Source organism: Stegodyphus dumicola, chromosome 4 (assembly GCF_044657685.1).
Source record: "Stegodyphus dumicola isolate Sdum_Otavi_A_Nest chromosome 4, ASM4465768v1".
In the NCBI taxonomy this organism is placed as follows: domain Eukaryota; kingdom Metazoa; phylum Arthropoda; class Arachnida; order Araneae; family Eresidae; genus Stegodyphus; species Stegodyphus dumicola.
The window spans coordinates 247,255,605-247,272,133 of record NC_140771.1 but is presented as its reverse complement, the minus strand read 5'-3'; the positions used below and the strand labels follow the sequence as shown (position 1 = coordinate 247,272,133).

Here is a 16,529-nt window from a genome sequence, read left to right as displayed (position 1 = left end):
AATAATGAATGCAATAATGGAATTTATGATATCAAATACTGAATGTGAATTAAAGAGGTAAACTTAATGAATAAAATAAAATATGAAACTGATGAAAAAACTTTCAATGTGTATTTCTCATGCATCATTAAAAATTTGTTCCTCTCCCCAAAAAAGGCTTTTAGTGCATTCGGAAATGGAGACAATTTACAAAAAGTTCTTACTTCCGTCTTTCCTCTCTCCATTTTTTAATTTCTTCAGAATCTTGCAGTTTGTTAATAACATCTGCATAACCAGTGTCATGTTGCTGAAATACAAATTTAGTTTAAACTATTAAAAATTTACATGAGTACACATAAATTTATATGTGAATCAAGGAAGAAAATCATCAAAAAATGAAAGCATATAATGTGGAAATTAAAATCAATGGCATAATTATAATGAAAAGAAAGATTTGTAAAAAGTCTGTTTATGGTGTGGCTTATAATTCTTTGGTTCCCTGGGATTATTATTGGGAAGAGTTATTCCCACTTTTCTTCAACAGGCACTTATAATCTTCAGAAAAGAAATCTGTTGCAAGCAGATAAATGTTCAAAATTGGAAAGATGGGAGAGCCCATACAGTGCGTAATAGCTAGATACTTACTGAACAGTTTGATGATCAAGTCAGTAAGTATACACAGGGTTCGTACACATTTCTGCACACAGAAATTAAATACTTTTAAGGACCATTAATGAAAACAATTTGTCAGCAAATGGGAACTGAATAAATTCAATTAAAAATATTATCTATGCCTGAACTTCACTTTCATAATATCATCCTAAAAATAAAGTTAATCTGCATGTAGGATGCATTATTATTAAACATAATTAACATAATTTTCAATAAGTTTGAGAATAAAATAAACTTTATGAAATTTATCAAGTAACGTTAAATATTTTACACTTATAATAGTTGAACATATTTGAAAGAAAATAAGTGACATTTTATTTACGTTTTACTAACAGTTGGCTTTATGTTGATTTTTTTGTGTCTCACGTTCTTGCTCAGTCTAGAGGTTTGAATAATAGCAGGTAGATTTTATGTCAAGCGGCATAGGTTAAAATGAGAAGTAAAAATCATAATCAGCATGTTTCATAACAAAAGACTGGCTGTTGTCACCTCTGGTGTTTGCCTAGAGAGAGACCTCCTGATCAGAGCAAACCTGAAAGGCCTAATCTAGGCATGGTTGGCAAGTTTTGAAAGCTAGCCGGGGCTTTGTCTGATGCAGTTAATGTTGTAGCTTTGTGTAGAGTTCCAGGGGTTGTAACCCAGTACAATAAGGTTCCAACAAGCCAAAGCGTGATTAAGTTGGTTTTGTATTATTTCAAGTCTCACTAAATGCGAAGAATAAGTTTTACAGGAATTTTACATTTTTGAGTTTTATCTTGTGACCACGCTAAGGATAAATGAAATGAACACCTTTTAATATGCAGAGATAATTTTTTAAGGTAAGCAGTTAGTAATAAATAATTTAATTACATTAGCTAGTTAGATAATCTTAGTCCTTATGGATTTACATGGTCACTATTAGATTTTATTTATTTTTTAACAATATTTGTTAAAAAAGCCCTATTAAAATCACAATCTAATAAAATTTCACAGTTTAAAATACATGTAATTTACGACATTGATTCTTAAACGATATCAGGATAATTACACATTAAAATCTACAAAACATTTATGCATCCACGTAATTTGAAGCCTTCCCAGATATTTTGGCTAATTTACATCAATTTGCTTCTCTTTAAGCATCTTTTATAACAATTAGAAATTTATCTCAATACGCAAACCGATGTTCTCACTAGTCTCTGTATGCTTTATCTCCTAAGTTGTCAACCTCCTCAGAATGCACCTATGATGCTGTATTTGATATGGTAAAAATTAAATATTCCAAAATCCCCACACAGACGTGAAACAAATTATTGCTACGTCTGAAAGTAACTACAAAAGTAGACAAAGGTTTAAATAAGCCTTTTACTTCAAAAGAACTCAGACCATAAACACATGTTCTTATTAAGATATAATAACACGCCAAACAAATATTACTTTAAAAGTCAAACAACAAAATTCAGCGTTATATTTTCAAATTTTCACAGGACTAGTTTCGATGGTTTTACCGAACCATCATCCTCAGCTGCAAAAGCTGAAAAAAAGCATGTTCTTATGCTAACAAAATCAATTACAGCTCGTGGTAATGTAATTCAACGAGAAAAGTCAAATTCAAACTATACTCTGTGGACTCCTGGTCAAAGACTATACAATATAATTTTAATTTATGCAGGCTCAGGAACTCTATCTTCATAGCAAATTCAAATGTCAGCAGTGATAATCCAAAGACGAATAATTACAAATGATCAGAGATGGCAGAAACTAATGCAGCAAACAAGCGGAGGTCAGAAACACACTCTGTCTTACACTCCAAAAACCTCAATTTAAAAACTGTCTACGTGATTGCAATCTGGTCAGGAAATCGAAATGAGAAATTATAGTAAAGGCCGAAATTATAAACAACTGGGTAATTTACATAATAGTAACTGTAAGTATCTTTAAAGAATAATTTTCTTTCTCTTTATGTATTCCGTTTCTTTCTTCAACACATTTCGTTTTCATTTTAGAATTTTGGGATTTAAAGATTTATATTATTCTAAAAAAACAAAATGCATTTAAAATGTAAAAAGCTGCTAATTTTATTTCATTATTCAGATGAACATTCAGAAGAAATATGAAATATGTGTGGTAAAGGTTGGTTACAGAGCTGGTGTGGCAGAAGTTTTAGAATTTAGTGACACACCAAGCAACAAAATCTAAAAATGACAAAACTTTTAGATTTTAGAGCAGGCACTGAAAGCAGAATTTAGAAAGGCACTAGGCAGCAGAATTTAAGATCCCCAGAGATTGCATCAGGTGGGAATTCCCCCCTCCCAGCTGAGGATGGTGGTTCGGTAAAACCATCGAAACTAGTCCTGTGATAATTTTGAAAATATAACGTTGATTTTTGTTGTTTGACTTTTGAATTAGCAATGCTCATTAGTTTTTGAAATTACAGCTGAATAATGACACTGCGTTCTGGGATCAGTAAGGAGTAAAGCAACAGGTGTTTTCGAATTTGCATTTACTTTTGTGCCTGGTAAAAAAGGCTATGACCTGCAGTGTCCCGATATCTGCTTTTCTGACCATAGGCTCTGGGGTGCATGAGCATATGCTCTAGACAAGTGGTCAGCTTGTTGCAGGACACCCAGTGTTTAATCCCCAACAAAACTTGGTACTCATTTTATCACATCATTCAAGGGATGAAAGCCCAGCCTGGGGATCGAACTCTGGACCTGTCATACTGCTGCGCAATGTGCTACCAGGCCTTGCAAGAGAATAACTAGTGCATATTTTGAAAGTCTACAGTACAAGAGTTTTGAAATTCTGCAAATGAAAGGCTGTTATAAAAATTATTTTCTTCAATAGCTTGATCCAAATAATAACAGATATAACAGAAATAGCTTTAATGTATGCTGCATTATTTTAGAATGAACTCTTACTATAGTGATTCTAAATCTGTCCATAGAAATTTGTTAAGATTGCAAGTAAAGTACCATTTACAGTTTATCACATATATTCAAAAATCTAATGTCCTCTTCTCAATCACCATTTTATATGCATTATATATACGTATACAAGTTTTAAATGCCAAAGTTGAAAAGTTTTGAATTACATGATAACATACTTTTTCACAAAAATTTCTTCAGGGCTCCTAGTAAAGTATAAGTCCACTTTATCAGTTTTAACCAAAATCTAATATGCTGTTCCCACTAATATAAAAGTCTTAAATACTAAAACTGAAAAGTTTTGGATTATATTTTAATATTTTTTTTCATTAAAAACTGGTATGGGCTTCAAGTAAAGTACCAATTCCTGTTGTCCAATTTTACCCAAAATATAATCAACTCTTTACATGAATGCAAAAAGCTTAAACACAGAAAACAAAAATGTTTGATCGTTTGGTGCAAGTTATTGAGGCTGAAAAAAACTGTCAAACATAGACAGACAGACATTGTAAAAACAGTAAAACAAGTTGTGAACACCTTAACATTTCTGCTTATTCACTGAAAACATTACCTCCCTTACCTATATATATAGGTTGATAGAAGATAAAAAAAGTATACCAATACAGATTTAAAACTGAACTAAATTTAAAACTATAATTTTTCACATAATGTATTTGCAATAATGTATATTTACAGCATAAATAATGTGTTAAAATGTAAAATATCTGAATAAAAGAAAGGGAGTTTAGATGACCTTTTTGAAACAGGTGGATGATTCATTTTCAAAAGAAATAAGGAAATGCACTTTTCAAACGAACTCATAGTTATAAGACAGACACAGATTTTATGCAGTAAGAACACGGATTACAAATGATTTGCTTAAACTTATTTCTAAATATTAACTTGAATGTATTTGTACAACATTTATAAATCCAAACTTAATTATAGTTCTTGACCACACTTCTATTCTTCAGAATATGCTAAAATAAGCAAAAGTGCTCACTTATTTGTGTTGTGGAAATACAATTAATAATAAAGGAAAAAAAAAAGTTATGAGCAAAAGAAACTCCAGTTTCTTACAATCAAACTGTCATGAAATTGATCAACACTCAGTACAACTAATATCCACCAAAACACCAACAACTTATTTGACCCTTTTGGCAAAGAAATATATTTTCGACATAAAAAAATCAATTAAAATCATTTTGATCAATTAAATAGGTATTCTGATTTCCTGCAAGTACTGTTTGGTAATTGCATTCAAAAGTACACCACATTCTTATTTCTACAGCAGTCTTTATATAAATCCTGCTAGTCAATTGGCAACTGGTAGAGACATTTATTACCAAACAAGGATCAGAGACAGTACAGCATGCAGAGAAATTGCTTTTGATGTGAATGTAGCAATACAGAGCCTGCAAGTACACTTTTTACACAATTTTCATCATATTTACAGAAATATTTTACCTAAAATTTTTGTGTTTTAAATGCCCTATTTGAAAACCTTTATTCTTTACTATCTTTCTACATCTTAATTTCCAAAAATAAAGCCTTTTCCAGCATCGGAAGAGGTATTTTATCCCATTCCTTTTGAACAGCTTTCTACAGTCCAAGAAGGGTTGTAGGTCGACATTTGGACAATCCACTTTTTAAAAGTCCAAAAGTGCAAAAATCCATGGGTGATACATGAGGAGATTTAGTAGGGATATGAGTGACGGGTATTGTCTTGATACACGTTTCTTGTTCTATTTTCCCCATGAAATTTGATCTGTGGCTGTTTGCTTTGTCTTGATGCAGTTCTACTGATTGATAGCACTATGGATAAAGAGAAGATATTTCATGTTTGAAAAGTGGGTATAAAATATGTTCCTGATAGTACAGTTGATTTTAATACTTTTCTCCACTGTTCCTTCCCCCCCCCATTATAGGAAAAACCAGCATATATCCCTTTGGAAAATTTTCTTTAGATTCTTTGAACCATGTTTTAAGATTTTTTCTCCATTTTGATGATAATAAACAGATCTTTTTGTATTACAGTCATTTAAACACACAAAAGATTCCTCTATTAGGACAAAATTTTTCCACTTTTGTCTGGATAAATGTTTCTCATAAAGAATTCTGAAGCATGTTCTGCTTTAGGTGCTATGTTGCAGAGAAATGATAATGTTTTTTCGCCTTTATAAGAGTTCATTCAGCATTAATCACTTATAGTCGACAGAGTATTTTAATGATTTTGCAACTGTTCTTTGACTTGGTGGATTTTCTTTTAACATTAAAGATTTTACCTTTGCAAAATTCAAAAGATTTCATTTTTTTCTTGGATATGCATTTTGAAAAATTTTTCCACTTGAAGCCAAACTCTGACATTTTTCCTTTCTTGTTGATAATATTACCTATCATACATGTTTAGATATTGAAAAACCATGGCTTTCACAGCATTTTTTTATTAACTAGGTATGAATAATTTTTTTCGGAGAGGGCACAAACATAGCCTTCCATCCACGGCTTCATTAAATGTTCCATTTTACATGAAAATAAAACTGTGAAGTAGCAGAAAACAATTTATACTTTCAAAAATAATAGTTGAAGTTAAAAACCTTTTCCAAGCAGACAATTTTTGTTATAGCAAAGTAAATTCATCTAAAAAATGTGCGACCAGCCTCTGAAGGCTCCATCAAAGACAATAAATGCAAAATGGAAAATTTGATGCAATTTTTTTTTTATTAAAAAAGGCAGGAACCAGCGAAGAAGGCTAAGTGTTTAAAGGCACAGCTGGTTTCTAGATTTTAAGGAGACTAGCATTTACATATTTTTGAGATACAGGGAGCCAGTATGATAAGGGTGCAGTCACTGATTTAGTTAAAGAGTTTGGGGAATTTGTAAAGACTGGTCTTTATGTGTTCTTTTTGTGTTTTGAACTATTATGCATTTAGAACCTGGAACCCTTTACATATTTTGACTGCTTTCTTACATATGAGGAACAAGCCACTAAGACCTATGCATTAGGGGGAAAAAAAAAAATGCACTACCTGAAATTGCAATACTTTTAAAATTAAGAAAGTCAAATATTACCATTTTCTTATGCAAAGCAACAATTTTAGGATGGGCTTCAAAACAGCAACCAGCAAAATCACACTAAAAAAAAACAGTAAAAAGAGTTATGAAAAAAAAAAAAAAACATAATTTTAATAATATAAGCATAAATACATAATACCTTCAAATTACGATAAACTAGAAAATGTAAATTGAAAATACTTTGGAAAAAATTCAGAAATCACATATTAATCTACCACTAACATCTAGACATACAACAAACCTGAAACAAAACTCATAAGCAATTAACTTATAAGCCTTAACTACTGATCCTGAATATCATTTAACTACAAAATTTTATGAGAACAATTTCAATATTTCCAGTGGAACTGTTTTAAAACTATAAAATCTAAACTCTTCCCCATACATCAAAATATTCAATTATAAAAATTTGTTCATTAAGTTAAATGCCAAAGATTTCAATCTTTTTTTTTTTTTTTTTAAGACACATTAGATTTAATAAAAGTTGCATGCTTTAGAAACTTGAAAACTTTTATTTTATTTTATATTTTTAAATTATGGAACTATCTTGTGTTCTTCTATGGTAACAGTGCATTTTTCAGAGCAAATGATCATTAAAATAAATTTATAAATTAATACTAATAAAAGAAAATTTTAAATTTTGCTCAAATTACCTTTGCTTGGATTTGGGCAAGTATATGCAGTATTTATTATCTTTTTATCAGTGTCTGTGGCTCAGACCAAAATATCAAAACTTTTGCTAATGCAAATGCAAATGCTACTATAATTTTAACACTTATCACAATGACATATTTAAGCTAATTTTGAATGAATGAAACTTTATACCTAAAAAACCTAGACCAAAAAAACTTTATAATAAAATGGTAGTTCAACAGTCCAATACACGAATTTACTGATAAAATAAAATTTTTAGAACATGTGGAATTTTACAGTTTAACAGTTAAGTAGCAAGACTCATTTTATGGTGGAAAAATGAGAAAGATCTCAGCCACATAATTCGAGTATGTGTATTTTAGTAATATCCAGATTTCCCGTTTATGCCATCATAGTTAGACAGGAAGGTCTAATTGGAGGGAATTTCTAGTATGCTTGAGAACTTGTCACCCAAGATGGTTCTTACACATAAAGTGAATCACATATTGTTGCATATTATCAGCCTGACATTACTGCTTCTTGCAGCTGGTGAAGGACTAGGAGTCAATTTCCAATTCTGGGATTTTTTAGAAATTTATGCAGCTTTGTCAAAATATGACAGCAGACATCCTCGAGAGGCAGTGAATTAAAAAAATAAAGATTGCACTGAATTTTATGCACAAGTGACAGAACTACAGGGCATGCTCCAAAATGTTGTTAACTACAGATGATGAAGTTGCTAACTTATACATGAACAATCCTCTTATCAATCGACAATCTCTTGAACCTTTATTCTGGAAAAAGCCTCGGTAAAAGTTTACAATTGGGTGCCCCTTGCTTTTTGGAGATTCTTTTTTGACGCCAAGATCAGAGCCAGGAAGGCATAATTTCAAGATGGCCGCTACGCAAAACCAAAATAAGAAATCAAAGATTGTACAAACTCTGTGTCCATGTACACATTGATCTGTTTTCACTTAAAAAAAAAAAAAAAAAAAAAAAAAAAAAAATCCTAGAATTGCACAAACTAGGCATTGCACACTGCCTTAAATTTGTCTATGTACACATCAATCTATTTTCATTTAAATAAAATCAGGAAGCTAAAACTAAGTTAAAACTATCATGGTAACCAGAAGTGAGGTTTCATGGCCAAAATTAAAAAACAAAATTGTCTCTAATTGAAGGGGCACCCAATTCTACACTAGAGCTAAAGCCTCAACTTATTTCCACCTTGATGAAATTCCTCTGCCAGAAAAACACATTTGACCAGAAGACTAACAGGTTAAAAAGAAAACAATTTGATGAACTAACTTAAAAGGAACAGAATTTTAATATAAAAAATTTTACTTGCAAATTATTCATACATAGTTGAACCAAATTAAGGGGGAAAGATAAATTCTACTATTTTCTTTTACTAAGATTTACTACAGCATCAAGTACTTCCTGCCATTTTTCATTTATAACCTAAATGTCAATATTTAATGCTGTCTATCAAACATGATAAGAAATACTACACTATTTTAGTCAGAGAAAGAACATTGTTATGTAATCAGCACGTAACAAAAAGAAATGTGAAGTTTTATTTTAAACTAGGAAAAAGCCCTATTCAAACAGATGAATTGAAAGAATCATCGTTTATGTCATGCACAAACATTCAGGCAGTATGCTAATTTCAAAGAAGTATAGAAATTACTGAAGATGAAACTAGGCCTGCATGTGCAAGTTTTGTTCATAACGAGTTTATAAAAGAAAATCAAAATATAATTACAGAAAGAGCAGAGGATCACGACTGCAGAATATTGACTGGGAGATTGGATAATATTTGAAGATAAGTTTGTATTAGTGAGGAAATACAAAGCATTTTTGAAAAGTAAGGCCTCATATTCATTCAAAAATCTTTTAACTGATGCAACTCCCATTACAAGTTATTTACTACAACATGTTTTATTTTTCCACATAGCTGCTACCACTGTCAAGCATTTGTTAAGTTGATGTAGTTTTTAATATCATAGAAGTTTACCACCTGCTCCAGAAACCATATTTTAACCTGAGTTTGATTTCAACATGGTCATGGAAGTTTTGCCCTGCAAGATGTTTCTTCAGGTAAAAAAATACATGGAAGTCACTGGGTGGAAAGTTCCGGCTGTATGGCAAATAGTCTAAAACTTCCCACTTGGAACTTCCGAGAAGTGCTTTTGTTTGAGGATGAGTACTCTCATGAAGCACGCAGACTCTGCTCGTTAGTGTGCTCCTAGGTTTGTTTTGAACAGCCCATCCGAAATGTATCAAAGCCCAGCAATATATATATCAGCATTAACCTTTTGAGGCCGGGGCTTTGGTAGCAGTAAAAGCTACCAAAGGACGGGGAATCTTGAACCGAATGCTTTCCTCCCTTTAAGAAATCACCTCCTATTTGCAACAAAGATTCTTGTGTGTAGTTTAATGGATTCTCAGAGGGGTCCATCTGTGTCGCAAAAGGAAGACCTTTGAAAGAGATAAGTGGTTAAAACCCTAGGGATGTCAAATTTGACATTTCATCCCACTTTTCAGCCTGGAAAATGGGGGACAAAGACATGGCCACTAAAGTGGACAACCCCGTCTTTTCAAAGAGAGGACTCTATGGCCACTATAATGGCCATCCCGTCTTCAAAAGGTTAATTATAGTGTCAGGAGGTATAAAGCCAATCAGTAGAATGCCTTGTCCCAGAAAACAGAAGATTAAAAAAAAAAAAAAGTTTTGAATTTCTTGGCATTGGGGGAATTCATGTGGGACACTGCATTGACTATTGCTTGGATTCTGGTGTGCGGTGATAAACCGACATCTAGTCATTAATAACAATGTGATTAAGAAACTTGTACCTGGTGAAGTCACTGCCTTCATCAACTTGTTAAATGAAAGTAAAAAACGTCACCACCTTCATCAACTTGTTAAATGAAAGTAAAAAACGTCACCACCTTCATCAACTTGTTAAAGCCTTGTCGAGTCTCTTGCGTTTTGGTAACATACACTAAGTCAAGACTCTACTTAGACAGAAGCAACTTATTGCTATGTCTAGATAAGAAAACAGAAATCTAAGAAGGATGTAAAAGATCCTTTAATTTAAAACTAAGTAAGTTTAACAGAAGGGAATCCTGGTGCTTTCAAATCACCAGCATTTATGGCCTGAACTCAAAAAGTAGAATTTTAAATTAAATTTAAATTAAATCCAAGTGTTTATTAGCCAAAGGCTATGGCATAGATATTTAAATATGCAAGTTGAATCTTAACCTACATTGGTGTGATAGCACTATCTGCAAGAATCGTAGACAGGAATGCTTAACGTAGAGTAAGTAGCAATGTGGCTTTCAGCAGGCAGAACACCCTCTGATTAAAACAATCTCAAACCCTCACTTAAATATATAGGAGATAATTTGCATTCAGACAGGAAAACAGAAGAAGAGAAGTGACAGTATAGATGTGGAACATAAAATAACTGGTTAATTAATAAATACCTTACACCCTAATTTTTTAGCACACATGTACATGTTGAAGAAAATGAACGAAATAATAATAAAACTCCAAATAACACGCCTGGTGTACTATCATCCAAGCAGCAATACAACACGAGAAGTACATCATAATATATAATAATTAGCATTGTCAAAAAGACCGAACTTAATCAAAAAACTTAAGTAAAAAAAATTAAACAAAATGTAATAAAAATGTATTGACATGAAACTAGACATGGGAAAATAAGACAAAAAGATGAAATACTTTTGCAAGTTTGACTCGAAATTTCCTTACCAGTGTATGTAAGAATTACAAGTCATATTTTTTTTTTAATTTAAAATTAAGCAAAAAATAAATAAATAAAAATAAAAATATCTTAACTAGGAATTTCAATAATTGTTGTATGCAAGATACATTATTGAAAATATTTTCTATTTCTATTTTCCCACGCAGAGTTTTAATCATGCATGGTTTTCATGGTTACTTTGATATACAGAAAACTTGTATCATTACTTATACACATGTAATATTTTGGCAGTTGGGCACATGAGTGAAGTTTTGCAATCCAAGGACAACACAGAAGTTAACTGTTTTGTTTCCACATCTTTATTCAGTTGAAAGGCATATCATCACTCTTTACTAAATAAATTAATTTCAATGCATCATAGTATTCTAACAAAGAAAGGCAGAAGAGCAGCAGCACAGATCTTAGTAGCAAAGGGAGAAAGCGGTCTCTCTGATGCAAAATGGCGCAGTTTTCTATTTATAGAAGCGATTACGTAATACGCTATGCTGGAATGTTCTCAAAAGTACTGGTCTGGGGGGGGGAAGACCCTGAAATTGTGGAAAGTTAATTAAGGGTTGCTTGTTCGCATAGAGCAAAGCCATTATTTTTACTTCCTTGTACGAAGTAAAAAGGAAGTATTGTAATCGCGAAAAGTTTCAGGCAGCATATTTCAACGAAAATATACATTTTGACCGCTATCGAATGCCATTTAACGATGTTTTTGCGTGATATCTGTACAGAATAAAATACTCTTTTCCTTCAAAAAAATTATAAAACTGCTTTAAAATTAATTCTAAAGAGAATTTTCATGGCGTCTGTACGAACGTATGTACGTACATACGTGCGTGCGTGCATACGTACGTATCTCGCATAACTCAAAAACAAGTAGCCTCAGAACGTTGAAATTTTGTATATAGGACTGCTATAACATGTCGATGTACACCTCGTATTTTGGTTGCAATCGGCAGCACCAAACATATATAAATATATTTATATATATATCCACTCTGTTACCCGGCTCAGTGATCTCAGTTTCTTTACTCTTATATGTTGGTAAATTGTACATTTTTTGCTTTAAAAATGATTGAATTATGTTGTTTTTATCTTCCGGTTAAGGATTTTATGCCTTTAGTAAATCTGTGTGCAATATTTTTAGAATTATCAGCAATTTTAAAGTTGTTTAATTGCCGCTAAGCCTTTTTTAATGGCGGCCATTGATGTTTACATTTGAAACAGGAGACTAGTGGATTTGTTGCCAATCTAGAGAAACTTAGATTCGCAACAATAAAGATAATGCCTTCATTTATTATTTAAATCATGCTTAATCCTTTCCGGAATTTTTTCGAGGAAATAAGCATTTAAGATTTACTTCGTAATTTTTAATATAGATACTTTGAGTTTTTATGTATTTTTGCCTTCTCGCGAAGTGAGAACTGAATTAATTAAATGAGAAATACTCAATTGTCTGTGAAAAACTGTTTCTTTTTTGTTTTGTTTGCTTAATTTCTTTTATACATCATTCTAGCTTTATTATAGTATTTGAATAGAATATGTGACAACGATTAGATAATTCTATTCTTTAAATGATATAAATTTTGTGCATTATGAATTATAATATGAACGAAATAAGTTAACTGTTATATAATTATTGGATTATATAACAGTTAACTTAGTTTCCATTATAAAATTATTATATAAGTTAACTGTTATATAATTATTAATACTGTTAAGTGAATCTAGCACCAGAGTGTCGCTATGGTAAACAAATACTAGAGTGAATTTTAAAGAATGCATTTATTCTACTGTGGTTTATGTGTTGTCGGCAAAGTAGATTTAATTCAATCCAATAAGTTTAAATGAAATGCAAGACAAAATGCGTATAATTTAATATTCCAATATAAGGAAGTCATGTGGTGTACACATCAGATTTTTTATATTTTACATACATGTATGTATTTTTAATACTAGACATTCTATACATCTTATTCAAATGCAACTATAAATAAATTAGATTTGTTACCTTTGTGTGCTCCATTAGATGAGACTGAAGTTCATTTTCCAAGGCATAGGCTCGGTCACATGTATCACAATAAAAAGGCTTCTCTGTTGTGTCATCCTAAATAAGTTTTATAACAAAATTCAGACATTTAGCTAATTGCATGACAGAAAAAATATCTTGCATTAAACGAATAGTTACTTATAATATACATAATACAAATACTAAGAGATAAATAAGCAACAAGCAGGTAAACTTTATAATTCTAAGTTAATACATCAAATAAAAACAAATTTCAATTTAATTCTGAAAAATATATATAGAATTTTAAAGTATCATGCTTAATTACATATAATTAAATCTTAAAAATATATGAAACATATAACTGAGAATGCTTTATTAAGAAATTATAGAAAAATAGATAGAGCTGACATAGTCAGAAGTATATATAAATAAGTGATTTCTTTGTTCAATAAATGGCATAATTTAAAATAATAATGCATTAAATATTTCTAACATTTTTGAAAACACAAGGTATACTCGACATGCAAAAACTCAAAAAAATTATTATAATTTTTTTACCATAAAAAATTACTACTCAGATTTGGCAATGTTATAAGTATCTCATCATTAATGAAAAATATCTATAAAATAAATCAGTTCAGGATACATTTTTTAACTAGACTGACAAAACCACCCGAATATAACCATTTGACTTGTGAAATATACTAGGAAAATAAAGCTGATTTGGGCCAATTTTAATGTCATGCATGATTAAATCCAAAGAACAAAAAATATGAAAGTTTTAAATGAAGTGCTTGATCCAGAATGCCCTATCTTTAGCTAAAGAAAACATACTGTAAAATGGTAAACATGTACCTGTAATACAAGCAATTAAAATTTCAAGCTAAAATATTTGTACCGATAATCAATCATTTCGAAGGAATTATTTTGCAGTTCAAAATGCAGAGGAAAAAATTACTACAGTGCATTTTATAGCATATATAGTGAACTGTTAAGTTTAGCATTGTTCTACAAGTTGATATTTCAACCAACCTCTTTTGTTTTTCGTGTGATCAGCCCAGCTTTTATTTTAGCATCTTTGATGAGGGAACTTACACGATTCCTTTGAAGTCTGAACTGTTGCCAGATTTCAGGATCATCAGAAGATTTTGCTTTGAAATATAAATTGTTCTTTTTCTGGACTTCAGTAAAAATTGCATCAGTCATCCAAGACTATAAAAAATGACAGCACACTTGTGTATGTCTCATAACGGAGAGATTACATGGGGTTCAGCAGAAGAAACTGTCCATTATGAAATGGAAATAACAAAAAGCTAACATATGCTTTCTGATATGTAAACAGAAGAAGCTAGCTGTACCAGATGTCACTATCAACATAGAATTGGCATGGTAATTTATAATAACTCTAGGAAAATCACAATTAGTGACAAATATCAAGAATATCCTTGTAAGAACTGAAAGAGCTGTTTCACATGCTCTTAGGTCATTACATGGGACTCACAGTTTGAAATTTCTTTCTCTCCATACATTTGGAAGAAAACAGCAATGCAGAACTTTATATTTAGAATTCAGGTATATAAATGGCATAACAATACAACTTTTGCAAAAAAACTGATACGGTTTATGCGTAGTGAGAATATAATAATAATATCCTATACTAAAATGCAATTAATTAATCGAACACAGTGAGAATAAACAATCCTAGATCAGTAATGACAAAGAGTACATAGGGCCACTTCTGTTCCATCAGTACAATAAACTGTATATTGTATTACTGTCGATTTTGTTACTTCCATTACATGCTGAGGAGGAGTTTTTTTTCTGCCAGAACCTGTATAAAAATTCTGTATGCATTTCATGTATACACATAAAATGCATACAGATTTTTTAACACAGCCTCACAGCATAAAAATGCAGAAGATTAATTTGACGAACAGAAGAAGATATCAAAGATTATTTTGACACAAATTTCACATTATATATATGTGAGCAATGACTATCAAATACCCTACTTATTAATATTGTTCTTGTACAGCAATGTAGGTTAGTTCTATAGATCAAGTAAAATACATTAAAAAAATGCCAATTCGAACATTATAATTATGACACTGGCTGATTGCCAAAATAAAATAAAGGTGCAGGTTTGATTTTCTAGTTAAAGGTCTAGCTCTGTGTGTGCTGCCTTCCTCCCCTCCAGTGTGAAAGGCACAAATCAATGAAATGGTCAAATGACTGTGCAAGCAGAAGAATCTTGGAATATGGATCATATCATTTTGAAGATAAATAGTTTAGTTTCACAAGTCTGACCATGTCAATGATGTAATTTGACTATAAGAATATCGAAAAATAGTAGGGTGTGGCCATAAACAGACTGGATAATCATGACATAAGTAGTTTTTCAACAATCAGTTCAAGCAACAAATGTGCAACACAGCAATAAACATTCAAATGTAGTTCTAAAACCTTTGCTAACATTAGTGTGAGGACTATACCATGATCTCTACATCATACTTTAAAATACTGACACTGACTCCAAGCACCATTGCTTACATTACAACACACAGCTTTTGTATTTCATACTGGATTTAAAACCATCACTATTAGACAACAGAACAGCAGAAATAGCTGACTAATCTGAGTCACATTTAGAACTGATCCAAGACAATGGAAGAGTTCATAAGTGGAGAAAATTCTATAAATCAATGGATCCAGAAAGTATCAACAGTGTACAGATTGTTGATAGCTGGTAACAGAATAGGATATATTCACCTAGTACAAATTACGATCCTCACTATGCCTGTTCTCGCCTCTGAATGATGAAAGTTATATTAACCTGCCTTTAAAGGTGTTACCACCCAATCATATGTACACTCTGATGAAGCTGACCTTCTTCAGTAAAACAGCAAGCAAATATATATTCTAATAATCACTTTATAATATCTGAAGAATACTCAGCTGAGCTTGAAATTATGAAATATTCCATTGTTCACCTGACCTTGATGTTATAAAAGTAGACTTGAGATGTTTATCTATGCTGCATTACCCATAAATATTACAGAACCATGAATGATTCTTTAGAAGGTATAACATTCATTTTCCGCAGATTCTATTAGAGAGCTTGTAAAATCCACATTCCACCTTGTTTCTGCAATTCTACAGAAGTCAAATTATCACGTAACAGACAAATGTCCCAGTTTTATTTCTCTGGCATATCAATACACAATAAATTGTTTATATGTGAATGAGGAGGTGAAAAACTGTAAAGGAGCCCTTTATTTCAAATTAACATAAATGTCTGACAGTATTGTAAATGTATATTTAATGCCGTATCTCGCATAGCGTATGATAATATTTGATGCCTACATTTGACATGTAAATACTAGTTTCATTCAGTTAACAAAATAATATTAAGAGATTTGGAAATTTTAATATTTCTGAAAATGAGTTTATTTTTCAAAACCACTTTTAACG

The 16,529-nt window shown here is 31.3% G+C and overlaps 1 protein-coding gene across 1 annotated transcript in view; it reads right to left on the bottom strand.

Annotated features, from left to right (window-relative positions):
• Nufip (nuclear FMR1 interacting protein 1) overlaps positions 1 to 16,529 on the bottom strand; it is a 49,420-nt gene that overhangs the window by 24,318 nt on the left and 8,573 nt on the right. Inside the window, exons 2-4 of the mRNA XM_035353885.2 lie at positions 13,059 to 13,154; positions 6,630 to 6,692; positions 204 to 286 (exon numbers count right to left, since the gene is read on the bottom strand). Of these exons, the coding sequence (XP_035209776.1) occupies positions 204 to 286; positions 6,630 to 6,692; positions 13,059 to 13,154 (242 nt within the window). The remainder of the gene's footprint in view (positions 1 to 203; positions 287 to 6,629; positions 6,693 to 13,058; positions 13,155 to 16,529) is intronic.